At 40.5% G+C, this 25,946-nt stretch overlaps 1 protein-coding gene across 2 annotated transcripts in view; it reads left to right on the top strand.

Moving 5' to 3' along the window:
• LOC139764491 (uncharacterized) overlaps window positions 1-25,875 on the top strand; it is a 299,229-nt gene extending 273,354 nt beyond the window's left edge. The window contains exons 1-6 of one of the 2 annotated variants that reach the window (XM_071691084.1): window positions 9,584-9,732; window positions 12,016-12,150; window positions 15,250-16,763; window positions 18,309-18,465; window positions 22,701-22,856; window positions 24,585-25,875. In XM_071691084.1, coding sequence (XP_071547185.1) covers window positions 9,667-9,732; window positions 12,016-12,150; window positions 15,250-16,763; window positions 18,309-18,465; window positions 22,701-22,856; window positions 24,585-24,908 — 2,352 coding nt within the window. In that variant the 5' untranslated portion in view covers window positions 9,584-9,666 and the 3' untranslated portion in view covers window positions 24,909-25,875. Of the gene's footprint in view, window positions 1-9,583; window positions 9,733-12,015; window positions 12,151-15,249; window positions 16,764-18,308; window positions 18,466-22,700; window positions 22,857-24,584 lie in introns of those variants that run through there. The other variant, XM_071691085.1, reaches the window with a different exon arrangement.
• The last annotated feature ends 71 nt before the right edge of the window (window positions 25,876-25,946 follow it).

The following is a 25,946-nucleotide window of genomic DNA, read 5'->3' as shown; positions in this document are numbered from 1 at the left end:
GAAGAAGGGAAGAGCTTCGTCTGGTGGAAGTTTTTATCCCAGGTGAGATAAGAGAAGAGAGCGGGTGCCCAGGACGGGTCTCCGATAGAAATGGTTCTTATCACGCTTTAAGAATGACGACATCGGTCCTGGGGGGAAAAAGAAGCGACCTTAATGGTACTTAGATAAAAAAATAGAACGTTGATAATGTTACTGAGATAAACAAAACCCCATGACGACAGCGGGACGAGCACAAAAATAATGTCGTATTTACAATTCCATGAAAATTCAAATTTCTTGGATTGTAACATGTTGATGTCCCCTTCCCATGACCTCTCACCTCATCTTCCCTTCTACATACACCTTGTATATCAAACACCTCAGGTCAGGTCAGGCTCCCACTTTCAATTAACCCAGGGATTTTGTAGTGACGACGACGTGAGGTTACGGGTCCAAGGGTCAGAAGCGGGCCAGAACTACAGTGTGTGTCGAAGTGGGACCCTCATGATTAGCACCCCCCCCCCCCTCCCCCCAGCTGAACCCCTTCGGCGACCCTTACCTCCCCAAACCCGCGGGGGAGAGTCATTACCTCCTCCCCAGCTACAGAGGTGCCCTCTCCCGAGCTCTCTCCCCACCCCCACAACGCTCACCCCTGCAGTCCCTCCCCAGCAGCAGGACTTGATCTCCTGACCCAGCTTGTGGTCTGCCTGGCAGGTCGTGAAGTCCTGCTGACCAGCCCTCCCTCAGGCTGCCCATCCCTCACCCGTCACCCCAGGTCCTCGCCCCACACCCACACCCCAGCATCAGGAACCCTGTCCTCCCTCCACTGCTTCAGGAGGAGGAAGCCCCTGCCCCAGGACTCCACCTGACTGGCCGCTGAAGGGCACCACAAGAAGACCCTACCACCACCACCCACACCACCCTCCACCACCACCCACACCACCCTCCAACAACACCACCACCACCCTCCAACAACACCACCACCACCACCCTCCAACAACACCACCACCACCACCCTCCAACACCACCACCCCCACCCTCCAACACCACCACCCCCACCCTCCAACACCACCACCCCCACCCTCCAACAATATTCTTCAGAAGACATGGACGCTGAAGCACCACTGATGCCAGTCCAACCTATTATCTCTGCACGAAGCACGCACGTCGGTCCTCACGCCCACATGAGGAGGCCAGCAGGGTGGGCGTCGTATAGCGACACATAGTTCCTGGACAATTTTGGCCCACATTAAATCCCAGGAGCTTCAGTCGTGAGAGCCAGCTGGCGAGTGTCACCAGCTGCCTCCTCTCCCAGTCATTCATTATACAAGTTATTCATTGCATCTTAATGTTATGCATTTTTACATTATGTCTTTTATTCATGGGTTTCGCTGTGCCTGTCTTCACGTCATTCTTAACTTTTAACGAACATCTCAGCTCTGACATCATCTCCCCCTGTGTGGTCGCTTGGGTGATTACCACCTGGTACTGTACAGGGAGGGAGTTGTACACTGGTGGGACCACATGTGTTGTACTGTACAGGGAGGGAGTTGTACACTGGTGGGGGCCACATGTGTTGTACTGTACAGGGAGGGAGTTGTACACTGGTGGGGCCACATGTGTTGTACTGTACAGGGAGGGAGTTGTACACTGGTGGGGGCCACATGTGTTGTACTGTACAGGGAGGGAGTTGTACACTGGTGGGACCACATGTGTTGTACTGTACAGGGAGGGAGTTGTACACTGGTGGGGCCACATGTGTTGTACTGTACAGGGAGGGAGTTGTACACTGGTGGGACCACATGTGTTGTACTGTACAGGGAGGGAGTTGTACACTGGTGGGACCACATGTGTTGTACTGTACAGGGAGGGAGTTGTACACTGGTGGGACCATATGTGTTGTACTGTACAGGGAGGGAGTTGTACACTGGTGGGACCACATGTGTTGTACTGTACAGGGAGGGAGTTGTACACTGGTGGGGCCACATGTGTTGTACTGTACAGGGAGGGAGTTGTACACTGGTGGGACCACATGTGTTGTACTGTACAGGGAGGGAGTTGTACACTGGTGGGACCACATGTGTTGTACTGTACAGGGAGGGAGTTGTACACTGGTGGGGGCCACATCTGTTGATCATTCTCCCGTCATACATCTTGTGTGTGATGGCCACACTCACTGTCTCATAACTCAATTTATCTCATTCATCCACAACTCATACCGTAATGTTACATCTTCACACGTTTCTTGTGTAACGTTAAGTCCCCATGTCCTGTCCGTGTGTGTGTGTGTATGTGTGTGTGTGTGGGCAGGAGGGAGTGTATGCCCAAGTCACTTGCCCACCCTTATCCCCCTGTGGTTTAGCACACTTTTCACCCAGTTAGCAAACGTCGAAGTTCCAATACACAACACAACACTGCGCGAGTGTCGACCATATTAGCGTCATAGGTTACGCCAGCCAGACTCGGAGTTCTCCAATATGTAGTCTCTCTCTCTCTCTCTCTCTCTCTCTCTCTCTCTCTCTCTCTCTCTCTCTCTCTCTCTCTCTCTCTCTCTCTCTCTCTCTCACGTCACACTGATCGAGCACATGTTACAGCGTCACGACCATAGAGGGTCGTATCCGTGACGTTAACGCTGGTTGACCCGTCACACGACCATGGTGCTTCACCACGCAATATGTAAGCGACACTGGTAACCCAGTTTACATTTTCTAATACAATTACGTTGTGACGTGGATATTCTATATATTTCTGTTATGCAATAAACTTGGCATCCGTGAAAATTGGTCACTGGGAAAAATTGCCAATATATATTTTGTTAATAGGTAGAAAAAGTAATAAAGTTATTGTTAAATCTGTTGGTTTGTTGGAACAGTGTTGTCACAAAATAGAGTTACGTAACACACTCATTAAACTAACGCCATTACTTGTATGTTTTACTCCTCCCCATCTGTCCAGCTTGTCCTCCCTGGGGAGGGAGAGAGGTGGGGTGTGGGGAGTGAGTTATCCTCCCTGGAGGGTCGTGCCGTCGTGCGCCCAGAGGGTCGTACCTTCTCTCCCTCACTATCTCTCCCTCCCTCCCTCCCCCACCAACAGGGTGTACGTAAGGCCCTCCCTCTGCCATGAGTGACAGGTTTAATCTCGCTCCCCACGCGGGAATTAAACTAGTTTGATGTTCCATGAACTTACCGTGGAAATGAACAATAAAACTTAGCAAGTCTGGCTTACACGAGCGTATTTGTCTGCTTATTGGGTGTTAAACCTCCAGCCAGACGGTGGGCCTTTAAACTAGTTTGATGTGTCCAGATCCACACATGGGTTAAGCAAGTTTCTTCCTCGTTCAGGGCTGCACAACGGACCATATGGAACGAAGAAACTAAACTGGTTTAATAAAATCAAGCTTTGGTTTAATTTGTCTTGGACTAGTGGGGACGTATACTAGTTTAGTGATGTTCAACAGAGGGGAGAATTCTGTTCCCATTTCACCCGTGTACTAGCTGTTGCCCTGGTCAGCAGAACACAAGCTGGTCGTTAAAGAAATGAAAACGTTTTAACCTCAGATTTATTAAAACTACCCATGATAAGCTGGTCTTATTATTGGCTTATTGACATTAAGCTGGTTTATCCTTGCTTTATGAACGATAAGCTGGTCTGACACTGGTTTATGAGCGTTAAGCTGGTTTTATCCCCGGTTTATGAACGATAAGCTGATTTAACACTGGTTTATAAGCGTTAAGCTGGCTTTATCTCTGGTTTATGAACGATAAGCTGGTTTAACACTGGTTTATGAGCGTTAAGCTGGTTTTATCCCCGGTTTATGAACGATAAGCTGATTTAACACTGGTTTATAAGCGTTAAGCTGGCTTTATCCCTGGTTTATGAACGATAAGCTGGTTTAACACTGGTTTATGACCGTTAAGCTGGTTTTATCCCTGGTTTATGAACGTTAAGCTGGTTTTATCCCTTGTTTATAAACGATGAGTTGGTTTTATCCCTGGTTTATGAACGATAACTGATTTATGAACGTTGAGCTGGTTTTATTGCTATTGTTATACGCTTTACAGATTATGTATGAGTGAATGAGTGTGTCAGGCCTCCACTTACCTCATTACTCTCCATACACTCATGAGGAACCTCATGACCTCATCCGTACATGAGGGAGACGCCTCCACCACTACAGGAGAAGTCGCACTACCTCAGTGGGATATTGTACAATGTTCCCAGGTGAACTGTGAGTCAGTACAATGTTCTCAGGTGAACTGTGAGTCAGTACAATGCTCCCAGGTGAACTGTGAGTCAGTACAATGTTCTCAGGTGAACTGAGTCAGTACAATGTTCCCAGGTGAACTGAGTCAGTACAATGTTTCCAGGTGAACTGTGAGTCAGTACAATGTTCTCAGGTGAACTGTGAGTCAGTACAATGCTCCCAGGTGAACTGTGAGTCAGTACAATGTTCCCAGGTGAACTGGGAGTCAGTACAATGTTCCCAGGTGAACTGGGAGTCAGTACAATGTTCCCAGGTGAACTGTGAGTCAGTACAATGTTCCCAGGTGAACTGTGAGTCAGTACAATGTTCCCAGGTGAACTGTGAGTCAGTACAATGTTCCCAGGTGAACTGTGAGTAAGTACAATGTTCCCAGGTGAACTGTGAGTCAGTACAATGTTCCCAGGTGAACTGTGAGTCAGTACAATGTTCCCAGGCGAACTGTGAGTCAGTACAATGTTCCCAGGTGAACTGTGAGTCAGTACAATGTTCCCAGGTGAACTGTGAGTCAGTACAATGTTCCCAGGTGAACTGTGAGTCAGTACAATGTTCCCAAGTGAACGTGAGTCAGTACAATGTTCCCAGGTGAACTGTGAGTCAGTACAATGTTCCCAGGTGAACGTGAGTCAGTACAATGTTCCCAGGTGAACTGTGAGTCAGTACAATGTTCCCAGGTGAACTGTGAGTCAGTACAATGTTCCCAGGTGAACTGTGAGTCAGTACAATGTTCTCAGGTGAACTGTGAGTCAGTACAATGTTCCCAGGTGAACTGTGAGTCAGAATAGTGCCACCAATGTCACCCACATACACAGGTGATCACTACATCTCGCGCGATAAATAAATATTTATCCACGTCGACTGTCACTAATTGCAGGGTATTCACAGCTCAGGCCCAAGTAATTACATGTCTATACACCGGCCTGCTCTGGCTCGGGTCCTTCATCCAATACTGTACTGGCGCCACGATTGACGTACTGGGGGATTGCCATTGGCCCCTGGCAACCCAGGTGACGTCCGGTGAGGTTGCCATTGCTCGCTGGCACCCCGATTGACGTATTGGGGATTGCCATTGGCCCCTGGCAACCCAGGTGACGTCCGGTGAGGTTGCCATTGCTCGCTGGCACCCCGATTGACGTATTGGGGGTTGCCATTGGCCCCTGGCAACCTAGGTAACGTCCAGGGAGGTTGCCGCTGGTCGCTGGCACCCCGATTGACGTACTGAGGGTTGCCATTGGCCCCTGGCAACCCAGGTGACGTCAGGGAGGTTGCCACTGGTCGCTGGCTCTCCGCCTGACCCGCTGGAAAGTGCCATTAGTGGTTGAGTAGGATAGTGAACCTAGCGATACTTGATATGTAGACAGCTACACCAGAAATGTCCTTTCTAACTGATATGATCAATCAAATAATCATAGACATACCGGAAGGATTGTCTATCTGCGTATATATATATATATATATATATATATATATATATATATATATATATATATATATATATATATATATATATAAGCTGTAGTAGTGTGTATCTTGAAATAATGGCAGCATTTTTTTTATAGTATGGGAATTTTTATAGATATTTTCAGGTATACATTTTTTTCCGAGAAGACTTTTTCCAACAAATGCAATTAAAGAGTGTCATTGGATCTGCAGAAGAGATATTGCCTTGAAACATTTTACAATTGATTTGTACTAAATAGGTCTATTTTCTTGTCATAACTGAGCGTCTGGCAGCGCGGCATTGTAGCAACAGCCCGGCAGCGCTACAGATGCCGCCTTTCTCGTCCCCTAACGCGTATGTTTCATCACAGTTATTACAGTTTCATGATTTCTGGCGATTTGCATAATTGGAATATATAATTTTCATCTCTTGAGATCCATCTGCAAGCAAGCAGCAAATTGGGAGCTGGTGGAGCAGAATATATATGACTGCATCTTGCTTAATCCCGTGTGTGGTCAGTTGTGCAGTAGACGGCAGAGTGGGTCTGCTGCTTTTTATTTCTTTAACAATGTTAGAAGAACCATATTCAGCATGATATATTGACGAGCGATTTAGAATCTTAAAGCGAAGATGGGAGGCAGGAGATATAATGTTACTTAGTAAGATGCTCGGCCCTTTATCCAGATAGATACCAATAACTCGTTCAAATCACTCATTGTCACTTTTGTATTACTTTAAATGTCACATTAGCACCGATATGCTGCAAACAAAATTGCACGGTTTAGTGCACAGATAATCAAACTGAATATTATTTGCCTGTTTGTTTTCTTTGCTTGCAATCAGCTTTGTTGAGTGTGCGCGGATCTCATGGTCATGACGTCACCGAGTAGTGTTCATGACGTCACTGAGTAGCGTTCATACAAGCATTTATCATCCTTGGATGACGTCATCGGTGTCGTTAGAACTGGAGGGTATGGTAGAGGAGAAGGTGAAGGAGACTGAGGGAGGAGTGAGTGAGTGAGGGCGTTAAGGGGAAGGCCCTCTCACCCACACAGCACACCTTGGCGTCCATAGTACACAGCGGAGTGGAGACGTGCAGACCAGTGAGGCTGGGGGGGCCAGAGTCGGGCAGGGGACGGGCGTCACCATGACAGCAGCAACAATACCTCCATCACCTGCTCCCTCACATCTCGTAAACCCGTTTCCCGCTCGAGTGACGTAGCCGAAAATTGAATGAATCCGAAGTGCAATTGGATATCAACATTCAATAATATAACAGGAAAATGAACGTGTCAGTTGAGAACAGACTGAGTGATGGCCTTGCATGAAGATTATTCCCTGGGCCGGCCGTTGACAACTCAGGAGACACACAACAGAAAATGTCAAAATATATATCAGAGGAAAAGTGGAAGAAACCACAACGTTAGAATATTTTCATGTTTACGTAAACAATTCCGGCTCATAGAAAGCTCTTTGTTAGGAGTGTGATATTGACTGATACAATATACTTGACTTTCATATATTTGTAACTTTTCAGAAGAATGAAAGGATGAAATATGTGTAGGTTCTGTTCACTTTATTCCTAAACAATGATTCCTATGAATCATGCATAATCATGCGTACCACATCCATCCATAAGGTAGAAAGAGGTTGTTGAAAAAGTACAACACTGGTCCTCCGTATGCTGTATGTTACATCGCCCTACAATTGATAAAATTCTCAACAAGACTAAATAATCAACTTGTATATTGGAAATTATATGACGTAAAGCATCAGTCACACGTGTATATTTGATGTAATGATTAACCATTGAGCAGAAAGGTACAACCACTTGAGTACGACTGTATGACTCTGCATATCATAATTTGATCTTCTAGATGGCAATTTTGCACCCATAAAAACAACGTTAAACCGAAACTGATTCATTGTTCCACTCCCTAAACAGATGCCACTTTGCTGTAGCTCATCATTAACGTATGGAACATCAAGATCAAATTGTAATCTTAGGTACATATTTAATCTTCCATGTAAACAAAGAAATATCAGCGTAAACCCTTTCGTCCGAGCCTCCGAGATGTCCCAGCAGGGGCTCGAACCCACGTCCCTGACTGTGCTAGGTGATGCCTGTTCGGGTCACCTTCCAACCCAGACCAATGACCTCTGTCGTCTCAGCGCCAGGTCCTTATTGATCCTTCTATGGCTTTCAGAAGACTAACCTCCACCTGGCACGCAGCCTTTCCCAGCCACTCCACCTAACCCCTGGCCTTACCCAGTCGTTCCACTCAGCATCTTGGCCTTTCCCAGCCGCTCCACTCAGCCCCTAGCTTTCCCTAGCCGGTTTACCTGACCAGCAGCCTTTCCCAGCTGGTTCACTTGGCTCCTGACCTCTCCCAGCCACTCTGCCTAACCCCTAGCCTTTCCCAGCCGCTCCACCTAGACCCAGGCCTTTCCCAGCCAATCTAACAGACCCGCAACCTTTCCCAGCCGTTCCTTTAAGCACTTTTGTCTTTCCCAGCCACCTCAGGTAGCCCACAGCCTTTTCCGGTGGCTCCACCTGGACCTCCGGCTTTTCCTAGCTGTACTACCTAGCCAGCAGCATTTTCCAGCCTCCTCATCAAACCCTTGGCCTTTCCCCGCCGTTCCACCTTGCCCCTGGCATTTTCCAGCCAGTGTACCTGACCCGCACCCTTTCCTAGCTACTGCACCAAGCCCGTAGCCTTTTCTAGCCCCCGGCCTTTCCAAGCCGGTCCACCTATCTACTGACCTTTCCCAGCCGATCCATCTTGTTCCCAGCCTCCAGCCTATCCCAGCCGTTCCACCTGGCCCACGGCTTTCATCAGCTCGTCCACTTGGGTCCATGGCCTTCCTCAGTCCATGCATTTGGGTCCGTGACCTTCCTCAGCCCATCCACTTGGGCCCGTGACCTTCCTTAGCCTGTCCACGTTGCCCGTAGCCTTCCTCAGCCCGTCCACCTGGCCTAGTTTTAATCTCTTGCTGTTATCGACAGCTGATGGGTTTTATGTGTTAGTTTACTGCTGTTTAAAGTGGTTAAGACTTTTGTATGGATATTGCTGTTGTAGACAACTGAAGGCTTTTGCACGAGTCTGTTGCTATTCTAGACAGATGAAGACTTTTGAATGGGTATGTTGTTGTTGCAAACGGTAGATGAGTATTTTGTGGGAGGCAGTTGAGGGCTTTTATGTTAGACCAGTATGCCCTTGTCACCCATTAACTTTGAATCTTATATAATTGAAAACGTAAATTTGATCATCAAAAGCCATTCATAAGTTAAAAAGAAATAGTGAAACTAAAGACCCAACATTCATATCCAACTACGACGTGGAAAGATATTCACAAAGTTTTGCAAAAAAAAATTATTATAGGAACATTTACTGGGTTAAAAGTCCAGTGTGAGCGGTAGGCTAGTCAAGCTACCATGTTCAGCCCCAGCCTGGGAAAGTCCACGGTGCATAGTATCAAATCGACCTTGTGAAGAAAAAAAAATTAGGCAGTTTTTACGTTTTTGTCTAATCACTGGAAAGTCCGTCAAAGAATCTTACTTAGAGGCACCGAATACATCATATGATCCAAAATCATCTCACAATTATTATTACATTATTTTTTATATTACTGTTTTTTTTTTGTTTTTTTTTACAGATGCCGTCTTTCCGTTCAGTTAGTATTTTCCATTGCTCTTCATTGAAATCTGAATTCTAAATAGGAAAGCTTGAGGGGCCATTTCAGTCTATAAATAAGCATTACATTAGAGCGAGATTGAGACAATTTTTCTTTTTCTTAGAACTTTTGATAAAATTATATCATCAGTTTTTCAATGAAATTTGATAAGAATACTTTTTTATGTAAATTATTATTTCATCAGAGTTAATTGTAACGATTTTTATTTATACAAAGTATGGAAAGAAGTTTTGTAAGCCGGGATTAGTGAGGTTCTCCAGCTGCCTCAGGGAGTGGAAGTGTTTCCTTTATGATGGGTGAAGTTCAGCATTTGTTTCGACAATTCTTCAGCGAGATTGAAACTGTACTTTCACAGGTATAGAGTATAACATCCAGCTTTTCTATTACCTTTACAAAAACTAGTGACAGTAAATAAGAGACTTCTTACACAGAGGTCATAGGTACATTGGCGTAGAATGTGTTCATCCTTATTTAATGGCTGATCTCATTTTATTGGTCTATAGATCAGCAGTAGTTATATTAGATATGGGGTACTTTATCGTAATGGTGTCAAATATTAGGTTAGATTATGTTCACATGTTCACGGGTTAGATATGGTTGGATCTAACGTTAGGTTAGATCATTTTAATTCTCTGCACGTAGGGTAATGATTTAAGGTGTCTGTCTGAATACTGTATGGAAATTGGAAGATCATAGGAATTTTTTATTTACTCCAGTGAATCTGTATTGCATGGCCAAATGTAATGTATAGATTATGCTCTACATAATTATATATTGATATTTTAGTACGAGTCTCCAGCATAACAGAAATGTAGGGTAGATAAAGGATTATTTAGAAAAACAGACTGTGTACAGAGGAGTTGGGAAATACACTTGTAATGACATGGTATGTATACCTTACCATGGTACCTGTAAGGGTACTAGTATTATTGCCGCATCTTGCTTTGAAGAATATATGTTGAGAATGTACAGGATACTCATGCTGAACACATCTCTGTTTGGGATGGTTCGTTGCCATTCGCCAGGTATTTCAACAGTTGACAGTGTGGGACCATAATTAAGTAGATGTCTTACTGCACTGCATATACTGAGTATATAACCCATGGGGAATCTAAATGATCAAAGAGTTTTGTGTTACTTGAGAATAGACTTCATGAAGCAGGATCATAGAAGTACATACAGAAAGGCAGTTAACTGATAATATGAACGTAAATCATAATAGTTGAGTAGGTCACCTACAATCCACTTGTGTTTTCCTATGACCCATCTGCAATCCTCTAGTTTTTCCATTGTTTCTGTAAATGTTCTCAATCTGTATATTGATGTTTTGGGATACTACTTTAATTTTGCAGTTATTGACTTTCTGTAGAGGAAAATCATTTTCAGATATTGAGGTCCATAAAGATTTTGATTAGGAAGAGTGATATGATGAAATTAGATTTCACCAAGTCAGGTAGGCGTTGTTAGAAAACTCTTACCCTTTGCCATATTGAAGTACAAGAAAAGTGTTAGGTTAAAAAAGTCAAATTAATCAACCCAACCAATGGGTTCTTCCCTCTGGCCCCCATAGCATACATCAGTGTAGTTTATAGTGTCTGTATGCTTGAAAATAATGAATAATCCTGAGAGATTTGTTAATTATAATGTCAGCAAAATTCCATTTGCTTACATTTACTGTGTCAGCATATGTCGGCAAAATAAACACTTAAGAAATCATATGAATCAGGTACGGTACTTACAGTCAGTAGAATAGATTCATGGTAACAGAGATATACTACTAGTATGTATTGATATAGTTTACACATGTTAAATTTCCCATCCATAAAGTGGTAGGCATAGAATCAGAGGAAAAATATAGAGTAAAAACAAAAACTTAATGAAAAAGTGAAAACTGAAATTGCAGAAATCAATTAACATAACAGCCTGAATATAAGTATACAAAGAAATTCAAGAAGGTAAAAGAGTAGGTGAAATACTCATTTAATGATATTAAATGGACAGTCTGCTAACCTGCCTGAAATGATATTGAATATGGCAGCATTTTTTTTTTCTTTTTTTGAGAATTTTATTTGGGAATTGTGCTGTATGCACATCGCTATGCCATTTTGGATGGCTCTGCAGCTATCATTGTTGGACTAAAATTTGCGTAATAGCAGAAAGTTACGTATAGAATAGCAATGAATTTTCTTTAGAAACGAAAATTTCATTTGTCATTTGGATATCCTACAGTATTACAGATGCATTTTGTCTATCTTACTCCATTTGCAATTTATTCCTTTGCATTCCTGTAAATGAGCTGTATTTTGATGATTAGGTATATCGGAGTGTAATTAAAACTACTGGAATTCCATATAAACCTAACTTAACCACCCATACCCACTACAAACCTAACCTATTACAAAGGCATTACTTATTTACTAGATGACTGTTAACTTAAACTATGGTTTATGATGTAAGATCAAGAATTGTACCTTAATGACCATTGTACATTTAGCAAGAACAAAAAAGTGGGGAAAACTTTCAGCTTGTTTCATACAAAAACTTAACATTTCTTTATTATTATGAACAACTCAGGAATATGATTCAAGAAATAAGTTAATGCTTTTGAATCTGTTAAACAGACTTTTCCTTGTCACAGGCACAGGTAGCTGGTCAAGTAGAGAAGTACCAGCTGGAGGTTGTGGTGTCAGCATGGCAGCCAAGCAGCTCTGTGACACCCTCTCACAGTGTTGCCCTCTGTACTGCACTGCTCAACTTGCTACACACTTTGCAGGTCAGTCACCAACCAGGAACATGTTAGAAATGGTTTTAAAGCTAGTAATGTTATTCCTGGATATATAAACCCCTGAGAAGTATGATTATGCAATTTATTGTTATAGCTTAAAAAGTACAGAATTAGGTTAACATTCATTATTTGGAAAAAATAAATTCTTCAGAGATTTTGGCTAGACACAGATTCCCTTACCATCTGGCTAACATCTGACAGCTGACAGCCATTATATATATATCCTTTTCTCTCTTATAGATTTGTTCAAATACCAAACATAGTGGTAAAAAGTTATGAAAAATATATTTACAATAGTAAATATAAACATATGCTCTCTCTGAATATAGGAATACTATTTACTCTTAATACTTCGATCTCCCTCTGCTTCCCAAATCTTAGGCAAATATTTTTTTTTCTTTTATACTTTGTTGCTGTCTCCAGTGTTAGCGAGGTAGCACAGGGAAACAGATGAAAGAATGGCCCAGCCCACCTACATACACATGTATATACATACACGTCCACACATGCACATATACATACCAATACATTTCAACTTATACATACATATACATACACAGACTTATACGTATATACACATGTACATAATTCATACTGTCTGCCTCTATTCATTCCCGTTGCCACCCTACTACACATGAAATGATAACCCCCTCCCCCCCACATGCGCGCAAGGTAGCGCTAGGAAAAGACAACAAAGGCCACATTCTTTCACACTCAGTCCCTAGCTGTCATGTATGATGGATCGAAACCATAGCTCCCTTTCCTTATCCAGGTCTCACAAAACTTTCCATGGGTTACCCCAGACGCTTCACATGCCCTGGTTCAATCCACTGACATCACGTCAACCCTGGTATACCACATCATTCCAGTTCATTCCATGCATGCCTCACCCTGATCACTCAAAATCTTTTTCACTCCATCCTTCCTCCAATTTTGTCTCCTGCTTCTTGTTCCCTCCACATCTGACACATACAGTAAAAATATTTGCTCTTTATTTACATTCTAATAAACAAAATTTCATATTATAACATACAATAATAAGATTCTTCAAAATATGATGTAGAAAACTGAACATATTATTCCTTAAAGAAAACAGAACAAGATGTAATGGATAACTGTAACAGTTATTAGTTGTGAGGGGAGATAACTGAAACACTAGAGTATTTAATATCAGCAAATAGGTGGTTTTTTATGCAAATAAAGATGGCCAGTTACTTCTAAAAGTAGGTATGGCTGCTAATGAAAAATGATGCATCAAAGGAAATAATTATACATGGAGAAAATGCCTTGGTTTGCCTTTACAGTGGCATGGGCAAGCTAGAAAAGGAGAGTGATTGAGCTGGGACTCAACAGATTTTCTGGTAAAACCACTTCCAGCACCAAGGCAGTTTGGTCCCACACTTTGCTACTTATTCCAGCTGTGACTAGTTATCATAGCCTCTCTATGTATCAACAAGTACAAGAGTGGGAATGAGAAGCTAGTTATGTACCCCCTGAACAGTGGGGTTGGAAATGTAGTAATGGGAAATATTATAGGCATTCTAACGAACATTTCTCCATTTCATAGAGTAATCGGTGGAACTTTAAAATGGGATTCCACATTGTGTGCTATACATGCTGAATGACTGGAATGGACAGCTCCATATGTGGTATGTGGAGATTATAGATGAGTCTCTGCCAACATATCATTAGCAATTGAACCTGAATGATGAGTCATTGTTTTAAGCAATTAACCTTGGCTATTTTATTGTCTAAATGGTATTACTATTGGTGATTTTGATTACTTTTTTTGGTTATATGTTTACAAGAATTCTGGGTTTTGGTGATTGTAGACATTAAAGCTGTCAGAAATGATCAGAAGCAATTTTTTCAATTTAATGCTGATAGTTGTACTGAGAAATGATGGAATGCCAAAGTTAAGGACGAGTAGACTCTCAGAACTAAGATTAGTTGTGTAAAAGACAGTGTTATTTACTTACAGAAAAAAGTAAATATTAAGGTTGTATATGGTACCAGACTGCCTGCATATGGCTGCACTATGGATGAAAATTTGCCTTTGGCAAGTTGGTGTCATTGATAGTGGACAAGAAGTACAGTTTCATCAAGGATCTTGTTTCCAGAGTAGTCTGTGATTTCCCTACTTCTGATTGGAGTGCAGCCTTGATGCTACAGGAACCCCATAAAGATCTTGGAATTGTATTGCTGATTATAAATGCTTTGTTTTGAATTGTGTTACCTCAGAGGAATTTAGCTCATTATTAAAGCTGTTTAAATTCTGGTGTTATCATCCCTAAACTGCCACTTATATTTACCTGAAGTAATAGCCATATTTTGGTAGTCCTGTTTAAGGATATTGTATATCTGGTCAGTATATTTCCATACATTTTGAAAATGACATTCTACATATGAATACCCATCAGATATACTTTGTTTCATTGCTTTTGCAATTTGTTGAGGGGTGACCTTAAATCATTCAAAGATTGCTTAAACTATTGGCTTTTTGTTGTTGATGATCTTGTTCTTGATTTGGTTTTCTGTTTGTATTTAGCCTGTATTACATATGAACCTCTCAAGCACATATTTTTATGCCATTCAGCACATATCTTGAGGAAAGAGCCAGATGGTTGAACATGGTAAAATAAATGTGGTTAAATATTTAATTTTTTCTGTATCATATTGTGTCAGCATGGCAATAATCATTGTTGTGAGAGCCCCACCAATGGGTTCTCATTACACTGCACGTGTTATAAAGATCAAGTGCTGTTGAAGAGGCTCAGCCATTCTTGAAAAACGTGAGATCATAAAGTAAAAACAGTATAAGCCATAAACCATAGGTACATTGCATTTTAATTATAAAACCATACTGTAGCAAAGCAGTTGTACACTGGTATTTCACAGTGATTACTTTCTTGAATTGTGGAAATTATAATCATTGACTTTTCCATTTTGTGTTAACAAGCTTTCTTAAGCCGAATAATGTGAATGAGTGAATTAAGAGACTTACATTCACTTCATGTAAATGGGAAGAGCAACACTGATGAATAGATAGATCTGGTTTATGATAACTAATTGACAAATTTCCTCCAGGAGATCGTTGACCTCTGCAGTCCTGCAGGAATGATGTTTGCTGGGAAAGAGATGAAATCATATACTCCTCAACTTCATCCAACTGACAACACACACATTTTACACAATGCACAGAAACTGCAAAGGAGTGAAATTCAAGATAATAATCACCTTTCCTTGGTGTCAGATCAACATGTAAATCATACAGAAGAACACATTATAAAGAACGTTCGAGATGAGCACCACCAAGACCAGTTCATCAAGCGCTTGCCACCCCAGCAGCCGACCACCAAGGAAACAGAAGCAGCAAATGTGCTTATGAATCTCTCGGGTAAAGCAGCTGACAGAGCAAGTCATGCCAGATTAGATCCTTGTCTTCCTCATCAAGAGTTCACTGTTTCTGATGTTGGTAAACCTTCTTTGTACATATTACCATCAGGAACATCAAATTCTAAATATGATTCACCTGTGAAAAGGGAGTATCCTGTATGTGATGAAGTTCCACAGATCAATGAAAAAGACTTATTGCCTTTAGCAACCCAGGTACTGTGTCAGTTTTGTTCAAGGCAGTGTGAAGATTTGGTGGAACTTCATGAACATGTCTTAGCCATGCATAATGTACCTGAAACAGATCCACCTCTAATGCCTTCTTATAAAAAGTTGAAAAACCACTTAGAGAATGAAGATGAATTGAAATACTGTGATGGTAAAAGGTGGAAACAAGATTTTGGAGACCATGTCAGAGAATGTTCAAAAGATTCACCTCTTACTAGCCTCAGCACTGCATCAGTGTCACAGGAATCTAATAATAAACAGTACATAGAGGAAAAGAGATTAAAAAGGAAACCAAAATTGAAAAGGGGAGGTAAAGAAGTCAGTAACTGGAACAATAATAAAGAACAATCTGATCACCATCATTATAAGGAGGAAAATATCAATAAGAACAAGAATTTTATAAAAGAATATCAAACTGTATCACAGGAACCTAAAGAAAATACTTTAAGATCACAGTTAGACACGTATGATCCACATGAACAGTTTCATCAAGAAAATCATAACACAGCAGTAAAAACTGACGGCTTATGTGACAAGGATGAGGATTGGCTAAAATGTCACACTGCTGAAAGTATAACTGAGCTCACTCCAGTAGGAAGTGATGCTTTAGCAATAGCCATTGAATCCTCACAGATCAGAGTTATTGAAGCAAAGGTAACCATATTTGTGTGCCTTAAGTGTAGCTCTGGCTATACAGACTCTCAGGAATTCAGAGGCCACATCTGTAGTTCAAGTTGCCCTTTCGTTCAGAATTTTGCTGACGGTTCAGTGATGCTAGCAAGTGACACTAGTATGTGTGAGGATCGCATACAGTTGCCGGATAACAATGTATGGTACTTTCCTGAATTTTTTATCCGAAGACCACTTGAAGATGAGAAAAATGATGGTTTGCAAATCATTCACAGCTCTTCAGGAAGGAAACTACAGCTCCATACCAACTACCAGCCAGCTTACCTCAGTGAGCAGCTTATATCCTTCAGGTTAGTAATGATTCCAAATATATGGATACATTTCTTTCATACTTTCATTCTTTCTCCCCTATCCTCAGGATGAATGTGTTGGAAATCAAACATTTGAGGACAATATGTGGTGTGAGGTGGTTTGATCAAGTAAGTAATGAAAGGTTAAGAGAGAGATGTAGTAATAAAAAGAGTGTGGTTAAGAGAGCAGAAGAGGGTGTGTTGAAATGTTTTGGACATGTAGAGAGAATGAGTGAGGAAAGGTTGACAAAGGGGATATATATGTCAGAAGTGAGGGAACAAGAAGTGGGAGACCAAATTGGAGGTAGAAGGATGGAGTGTATAAGATTTTGAGCACTTGGGGCCTGAACATGCAGGAGAGTGAAAGGCATGCAAGGAATAGAGTGAATTTGAACGATGTGGTATACCAGGGTCGACGTGCTGTCAGTGGATTGAACTAGGGCATGTGAAGCATCTGGGGTAAACAATGGAAAGTTTTGCAGGACCTGGATGTGGAAAGGGAGCTGTGGTTTAGGTGTATTATACATGACGGTTAGAGATAGTGTGAACGAATGTGGCTTTTGTTGTCTTTTCCTAGCGCTACCTTGCGCACATGCAGGGGGAGGGGTTGTCATTTCATGTGTGGCGAGGTGGCGACAGGAATTAATAAAGGCAGCAAGTATGAATTATGTACATGTATATATATGTATATGTATACTTCCCACATTTTCCCTGCGTGCCCTAGAAGGCGACTAAAAGGGGAGGGAGCGGGGGGCTGGAAATCCTTCCCTCTCGTTTTTTTTTTTTTTTTTTTATTTTCCAAAAAGGGAGCAGAGAAGGGGGCCAAGTGAGGATATTCCCTCAAAGGCTCTGTCCTCTGTTCTTAGCACTACCTCACTAATGTGGGAAATGGCAAATAGTATGAAAAAAAACGTGTGTGTATGTATTTATTTATTTATTATACTTAATCATCGTCTCCCACATCAGCAAGGTAGCGCAAGAAAACAGAAAGAAGAAGAGCCCAACCCACCCACATGCACATGTATATACATAAACGTCCACACATACACATACCTATAAATCTCAATGCATACATACATGTACATACACAGACATATATACACATGTACATATTCATACTTGCTGCCTTCATCCATTCCCATCGCCACCTCTGCCACAAATGAATGAATAAAGGCAGCAAGTATGAATTATCTTTTCATGGTTATTTTTTCATACTTACTCACTGTTTCCCACATAGCGAGGTAGAATAGTCACCAAAATTTTAATAAGATAATATGTGTTTTGGTAATGAATATTACAGATTAATGCAACATGCATAGCTTTTAAGAGGTACTAAATTTTCTATTTGTCACCAGAGAACATTATTTTTATTTATTGCGAGGTAGCGCAAGGAAACAGATGAAAGAATGGCCCAACCCATCCACATACACATGTATATACATACACCAGACAACATATCCACAGATATTCCAATTTATAATATTGTCTCTTCAGTGCTTAAACAGTATCCTTGATGTTACAAAATACCTTCAAACCTATTGACAGATGCCCAACTTGTGAGAATGACTGTGATAGTTTGGGTAGATTCCTAGAACACTTAATCAAAGGACCATGTATGTTCCGCTGCCCTGAGTGCAGTTTGGTTTACATCACTCAAGATAAGCTTCAGAAACATCGAGCATCATTACATCCTACCTTGGAGGTAAGAATTTGAAAGTCTTTTGAACTCTTGATACTTTTTCTATGATGTTTACATAAAGTATGTTTGCAAGTTAGCTTGACACATGGATAATGCAGTTTATCTTTTCTTTATATCTCATCGCTCATCCTTTCCCTAACTTGCTTTTTTGTACCCCATTCTCTGATTTAGGTATTAAAAATATTGAAGCTAACTAGGGTTCATAACCTTCACTTCTCTGCAGGCTGGTTATAATCTGTGGGTAGCTGTTTAGGTTATTCTTAGAACTAACCTTCTGTTAGCTTGTGATGTATGTTATTCCATGTGAAGCTGTAAAAGACAATGAAATTTCATTGGGGAAGAACTGAGTTACAGTGTACTAAAAGATGTTATCTCTTTGAAAATATGAGTGGAAGGTGAAGCCAGCTTTAAATGAATGTCACCCATAGACAAAATTAATCCATGGAATTTAATATTTCCTTATTCATTTTGTTTAGTGACATGCCATACACCGTCATTGCATGAACAAAAAATCAAACATTTACTCACACTGTTACAACTGACAGGATTGTTTCACTATATATATATTAGGTAATTTTTTTTTATTACTTATTTATTAGATTGAACGTAGATTTCGTTTAAACAAAATAATACATTTACTAACATTTACTCACACTCTAAGGACTGAGAGGATTGTTTTACCATATTGTAAATAACAAAATAATATATATTTGAATTTATCTATTGAATAACAAAATAATACATATTTGACTGCTACAGTTAATATAGATAATGGGCTTAGTGATTACCCAAAATGTTTGTCTAAAATATCATAAAAATCATGCACCAGTTAACCCTGGCTGTATGTGCCCTAACATACCCCCACGTCCCAGCTGGAAGAAGTAAATCTAATGACTATATGTATATTTATTTATTTTACTTTGTCGCTGTCTCCCGCATTAGTGAGGTAGTGCAAGGAAACAGATGAAAGAATGGCCCAACCCACCCACATACACATGTATATACATACACTTCCACACACGCAAATATACATACCTATACATCTCAATGTATACATATATATACACACACAGACATATACATATATACACATGTACATGATTCATACTGTCTGCCTTTATTCATTCCCATCGCCACCCCACCACACATGAAATAACAACCCCCTCACCCCACATGTGTGTCAGGTAGTGCTAGGAAAAGACAACAAAGGCCACATTTGTTCACATTGTCTCTAGCTGTCATGTATAATGCACCAAAATCACAGCTCCCTTTCCACATCCAGGCCCCACAGAACTTCCATGGTTTGCCCCAGACGCTTCACATGCCCTGGTTATATATATATATATATATATATATATATATATATATATATATATATATATATATATATATATATGTATATATATATATATATATATATATATATATATATATATATATTTTTTTTTTTTTTTTTTTTTTTTTTTTTTTTTTTTATACTTTGTCGCTGTCTCCCGCGTTTGCGAGGTAGCGCAAGGAAACAGACGAAAGAAATGGCCCAACCCCCCCCCCCATACACATGTACATACACACGTCCACACACGCAAATATACATACCTACACAGCTTTCCATGGTTTACCCCAGACGCTTCACATGCCTTGCTTCAATCCACTGACAGCACGTCAACCCCTGTATACCACATGACTCCAATTCACTCTATTTCTTGCCCTCCTTTCACCCTCCTGCATGTTCAGGCCCCGATCACACAAAATCTTTTTCACTCCATCTTTCCACCTCCAATTTGGTCTCCCTCTTCTCCTCGTTCCCACCACCTCCGACACAATAAGAGCAAGGTTATTAGGTACAGTAGGGGTGAGGGTCAAGTCAATTGGGAGGTGAGTTTGAATGGAGAAAAACTGGAGGAAGTGAAGTGTTTTAGATATCTGGGAGTGGATCTGTCAGCGGATGGAACCATGGAAGCGGAAGTGGATCATAGGGTGGGGGAGGGGGCGAAAATTTTGGGAGCCTTGAAAAATGTGTGGAAGTCGAGAACACTATCTCGGAAAGCAAAAATGGGTATGTTTGAGGGAATAGTGGTTCCAACAATGTTGTATGGTTGCGAGGCGTGGGCTATGGATAGAGATGTGCGCAGGAGGATGGATGTGCTGGAAATGAGATGTTTGAGGACAATGTGTGGTGTGAGGTGGTTTGATCGAGTAAGTAACGTAAGGGTAAGAGAGATGTGTGGAAATAAAAAGAGCGTGGTTGAGAGAGCAAAAGAGGGTGTTTTGAAATGGTTTGGGCACATGGAGAGAATGAGTGAGGAGAGATTGACCAAGAGGATATATTTATATATATATATATATATATATATTTTTTTTTTTTTTTTTTTTTTTTTTTTGTCGCTGTCTCCCGCATTTGCGAGGTAGCACAAGGAAACAGACGAAAGAAATGGCCCAACCCACCCCCATACACATGTATATACATACGTCCACACACGCAAATTTACATACCTACACAGCTTTCCATGGTTTACCCCAGACACTTCACATGCCTTGATTCAATCCACTGACAGCACGTCAACCCCGGTATACCACATCGCTCCAATTCACTCTATTCCTTGCCCTCCTTTCACCCTCCTGCATGTTCAGGCCCCGATCACACAAAATCTTTTTCACTCCATCTTTCCACCTCCAATTTGGTCTCCCTCTTCTCCTCGTTCCCTCCACCTCCGACACATATATCCTCTTGGTCAATCTTTCCTCACTCATTCTCTCCATGGACCATTCTTCGTCTGTTTCTTGGCGCTACCTCACTGATGCAGGAAACAGCGATTAAGTAAAGTAAAGAAATTGAAAATTGATAATAATTTACTTAAGATTTTACATTGATTTATCATTATGATTTTTTTTTTTTTTTTTTTTATACTTTGTCGCTGTCTCCCGCGTTTGCGAGGTAGCGCAAGGAAACAGACGAAAGAAATAGCCCAACCCCCCCCATACACATGTATATACATACGTCCACACACACAAATATACCTACCTACACAGCTTTCCATGGTTTACCCCAGACGCTTCACATGCCTTGATTCAATCCACTGACAGCACGTCAACCCCGGTATACCACATCGCTCCAATTCACTCTATTCCTTGCCCTCCTTTCACCCTCCTGCATGTTCAGGCCCCGATCACACAAAATCTTTTTCACTCCATCTTTCCACCTCCAATTTGGTCTCCCTCTTCTACTCGTTCCCTCCACCTCCGACACATATATCCTCTTGGTCAATCTTTCCTCACTCATTCTCTCCATGTGCCCAAACCACTTCAAAACACCCTCTTCTGCTCTCTCAACCACGCTCTTTTTATTTCCACATATCTCTCTTACCCTTACGTTACTCACTCGATCAAACCACCTCACACCACACATTGTCCTCAAACATCTCATTTCCAGCACATCCATCCTCCTGCGCACAACTCTATCCATAGCCCACGCCTCGCAACCATACAACATTGTTGGAACCACTATTCCTTCAAACATACCCATTTTTGCTTTCCGAGATAATGTTCTCGACTTCCACACATTCTTCAAGGCCCCCAGAATTTTCGCCCCCTCCCCCACCCTATGATCCACTTCCGCTTCCATGGTTCCATCCGCTGCCAGATCCACTCCCAGATATCTAAAACACTTCACTTCCTCCAGTTTTTCTCCATTCAAACTCACCTCCCAATTGACTTGACCCTCAACCCTACTGTACCTAATAACCCTGCTCTTATTCACATTTACTCTTAACTTTCTTCTTCCACACACTTTACCAAACTCAGTCACCAGCTTCTGCAGTTTCTCACATGAATCAGCCACCAGCGCTGTATCATCAGCGAACAACAACTGACTCACTTCCCAAGCTCTCTCATCCCCAACAGACTTCATACTTGCCCCTCTTTCCAAAACTCTTGCATTTACCTCCCTAACAACCCCATCCATAAACAAATGATTTATGATTTATGATTTATTGATATATTTTATCACTTTTCAAAGCTAATAACATTTTTTTCCTCAGCATTTTGTTGGAGTTTTATGTTTGCAGAAAGCTTTACTGCTGAGCAAGCAGGGAAATTCTTAGAAAATGCTTAGGAAGAAATGGTTTGGGGTTGAAAGCTTACAGAAGTAAAAGGTTCATATATTGGAAAGAACACACATTTGCATATGTGCCCCAACATTCAGTTAATGAAAATGTCTGTAATGCTCCTTGCTCTTACAGGATCGTACATGTCCAAACTGTCATGCAGTATTTGAAAAGCGACACCAGCGAAACAAACACCTCAAGACTAAGTGTTCCCAAAGGCATATTTGTGTCATGTGTGGTGGTGTCCTCAAGAATGAATATAATCTAAGGGTTCATATGCAGTCTCATGAGGTATGCAATTCTGCATTATTCGTATGGATAGGAAGCAAAAGCTGATGTGACCATCTCTATGTTTGGTTTCTCATTTGCTTGTTTTAGTGTTGTAGACATGTTTTTTTTATTATGCCTAGTATACTGTCGCATCTATCACTTCACAATGTGCTATGGTCTACCAAATTAGCTATTTTGTATCTGTAATACACACAATGTGGCATACAGGGAGATAATATATTTTCAATGGGATGAACTAGGGTATGTGAAGCATTCAAGGTAAACCATGGCATACTGCAGGGGGCTTGAGTGCTGATGGAAGAATATGGTTTTAGTACTTTGTACATGATGGCTAGAGAGTGGATATGTTCAAGAGGCCATTGTTTATTTTCTCCTAAAACTTCCTCACTGAGGCTGGAGAAGCCGTCACGTATAAGTATAAGAGAATAGCAATAATTAGTTTTTATTATAATTGTTGGCATAGAGTGGCATAGGATGAGAGTGAATGAAACCGTGGGAGGGGGAGAGGAGTGGAAGGTATTTTGAAGCACTGTTTACATATGCATGTGAATTGTGCAGCGTGCAGATGAGATATAGACTTTTAAGAAAGAGTAGTAGATAGGGAATATGAAAAATGAATTGCTGTTGAAAAAGAAAAGAGATGTGTATAGACAGTATCATTAGGGATGGCATACCTACATACCTGTGAGTAGTTATTATGGGATTTTGTCATTATAGTAGGGCTAGTGCATAGTGCTCACCTCTTGACTTGTGTTTCAAGTATTGTGATTGATTGCAGAAAGTACAAGTGAAAGTGGGACAAGTCATGGAAAAGGTATGACTTTGAAAAAGAAAAGGTGAATGAGTAATGGAGTATAAGAGAGTATTGGTTAACTTCAGAGGAAATATGTTATGAAAGAAGGTGAAAAGTGCGAGAAGAACAAGAGAACACATTTTAGAGTAGCTTTTGTGATTCTAGAAAATCCTGCAATATATTTTTTGAGCATGCTGTCATTTATTTTCTCAACATGTTTGAACAAAACATTAGAATCTGTTGTACGTACAGCTTGTTTTCTTGTAGATTCAGAAAATCTGTCATTACAAATACTGTTTTTCTCCATTTTCCTCAGTTACATGCACACTGCAGTTGACTTGGTGGCCATCAGTCTTCATATAATATCTCATATGCCTAAGATATTTCTGTTTCTGAGTTGTGTGTCTGTATTGTTTTCCCATTCTCCCTGCCCTTATTCTTTCAATTAGGTTTTCCTTATACCTCTCATGGCAGCAGTTTTTCCTTATACTTGCTATGGCAGTGTTCATTCATTTCCCTTGTTTTCCGTTCTTTGTGCAAGCAATAGCAACTGCTACTTGTCAGTATGAAACAGTTACACCACTTTTCAGAATTACTTCAAAGTGTTTTAATTTTGCTAGTATGGTGAAAGTGAGGTACTCATTTGCTGAAATGTTTGGCATACACCACTCAGTTAGAAATTTGGGAAATAACTGATAAACTCAAGAGTCTATTCAAAACCTTTTCACACAAAACTTAGGTATACCCTCAGCTTATCACACTGTAAGTGGGTACTTGGTCTTTGTGACTGAGTACAAATTTGGCCAGATGTAGTTCCAGCACATTACAGTCTTTTGTATTGTCATTTGTCAAATTTGTGTGCTCTAACTGGTATAGAAGTTAGACAAGAAAAGAGTCCCTTAATAATAACATTAGCCTTACTCCCCCTTTTACAGGAGAGGAATCATATTTGTAGTGAATGTGGTGCAGCTTTCCATCGTCGTGCCATCCTGAAAAGACACATGATGAGGCATTCAGGAACAAAACCTCACGCTTGCTCACAATGTGAAGCTAGGTTTTACACAAGGCAACATCTCAAAACACACATGGATCGACATAATAGATTCAGACGGTTTCCTTGTAGTTCCTGTAATAAGGCTTATTATTCCAAGCATGACAGAGATACACATTATTCAAAGGTACATTGTAAAACTATAAGTGGACAGAAATCTTTAACAACTCATGAACAGAAATTTGTAAATGAGCATTTGATTGAATAATAAAGAAATTTTTAGATAAGGAGTGAATTGAGTGTGGTGCAAAAGAATCTCCAATATTATGATTCAAAAATATTGTAAAGCAAGTTCATATGTTTGATTGAGATAATGGGTATGAAGGCTTTGTGGATTGGTTCTTAAGGAATGTATCCTTTGTAACTATACATTGTAGAAGGTGGAAGGAGGGACTTCATCTCCAGAGAAAAAATAATTCTTACTGTAGATACAATTGAACAGCAATAGTACAGTCAAGTGTTAATGGGTATAATGAGGATTGGATACACTTAAGTGATTACTGTAGATTAGTAAAATACTCCTGCTTGTGTTAATATCATTATCATTTTTATTGATTTGTGATGATAAGAAGTTTATTATGGTCTAAACCTTTATGTACCTTTTTTGTTTATATGATTTGTGATAAGATTTTTTATATACATCTTGTATGTATGATTTGTGATGATAAGTTCATTAGGATCTGAATCTGTTTATTTCATTTATATATGACTTGTTATGATAAGAATTCATTATGTTCCAAATCTCTCCATACTTCATGTATTAGTTTGTGTCAATGTGAAATATAGTTTATATTGACAATTTGTATACTGAAGAACAAGCAGATTTGTACTTATGTTGATCTTACAGGAAAGCTCTAGTGTTCAATTATCCAGATGTAATTGATTGTGTAGCCATTAAAACATAGACAAAAAAAATGCATTTTCCAGTAAGTCTCTTGATAGTTCAGTTTCTCGTGTTTAACTTAATAATCTTGCCTTTTCCTCTCATTAATATAATTTTCCATACACAGCTTTGATTTGGCACATTGGAGCCTCAAAATTCAAACCTCTCCTGACTTCTGTTTTACTTAAGAGGGAGGTCACAGAATATGGAACCCATATTCTTATATCCAGAATTTACCTTCTTGCATATTTGTAAAAAAACAGTGACAAGTGAAATAAAGAATAACTAGAGATGACATTTTTGTTGTATAGTTCTTTTGATAATTGACCATGTTTATCATTTGTTTTATCTCAGATAGTTTTA

The sequence above is a fragment of the Panulirus ornatus genome, chromosome 50 (genome assembly GCF_036320965.1).
Source record: "Panulirus ornatus isolate Po-2019 chromosome 50, ASM3632096v1, whole genome shotgun sequence".
NCBI classification, from domain to species: Eukaryota; Metazoa; Arthropoda; class Malacostraca; order Decapoda; family Palinuridae; genus Panulirus; species Panulirus ornatus.
Note: the sequence above shows the minus strand (reverse complement) of the source record. Positions and strands in the feature narration are given on the sequence as shown.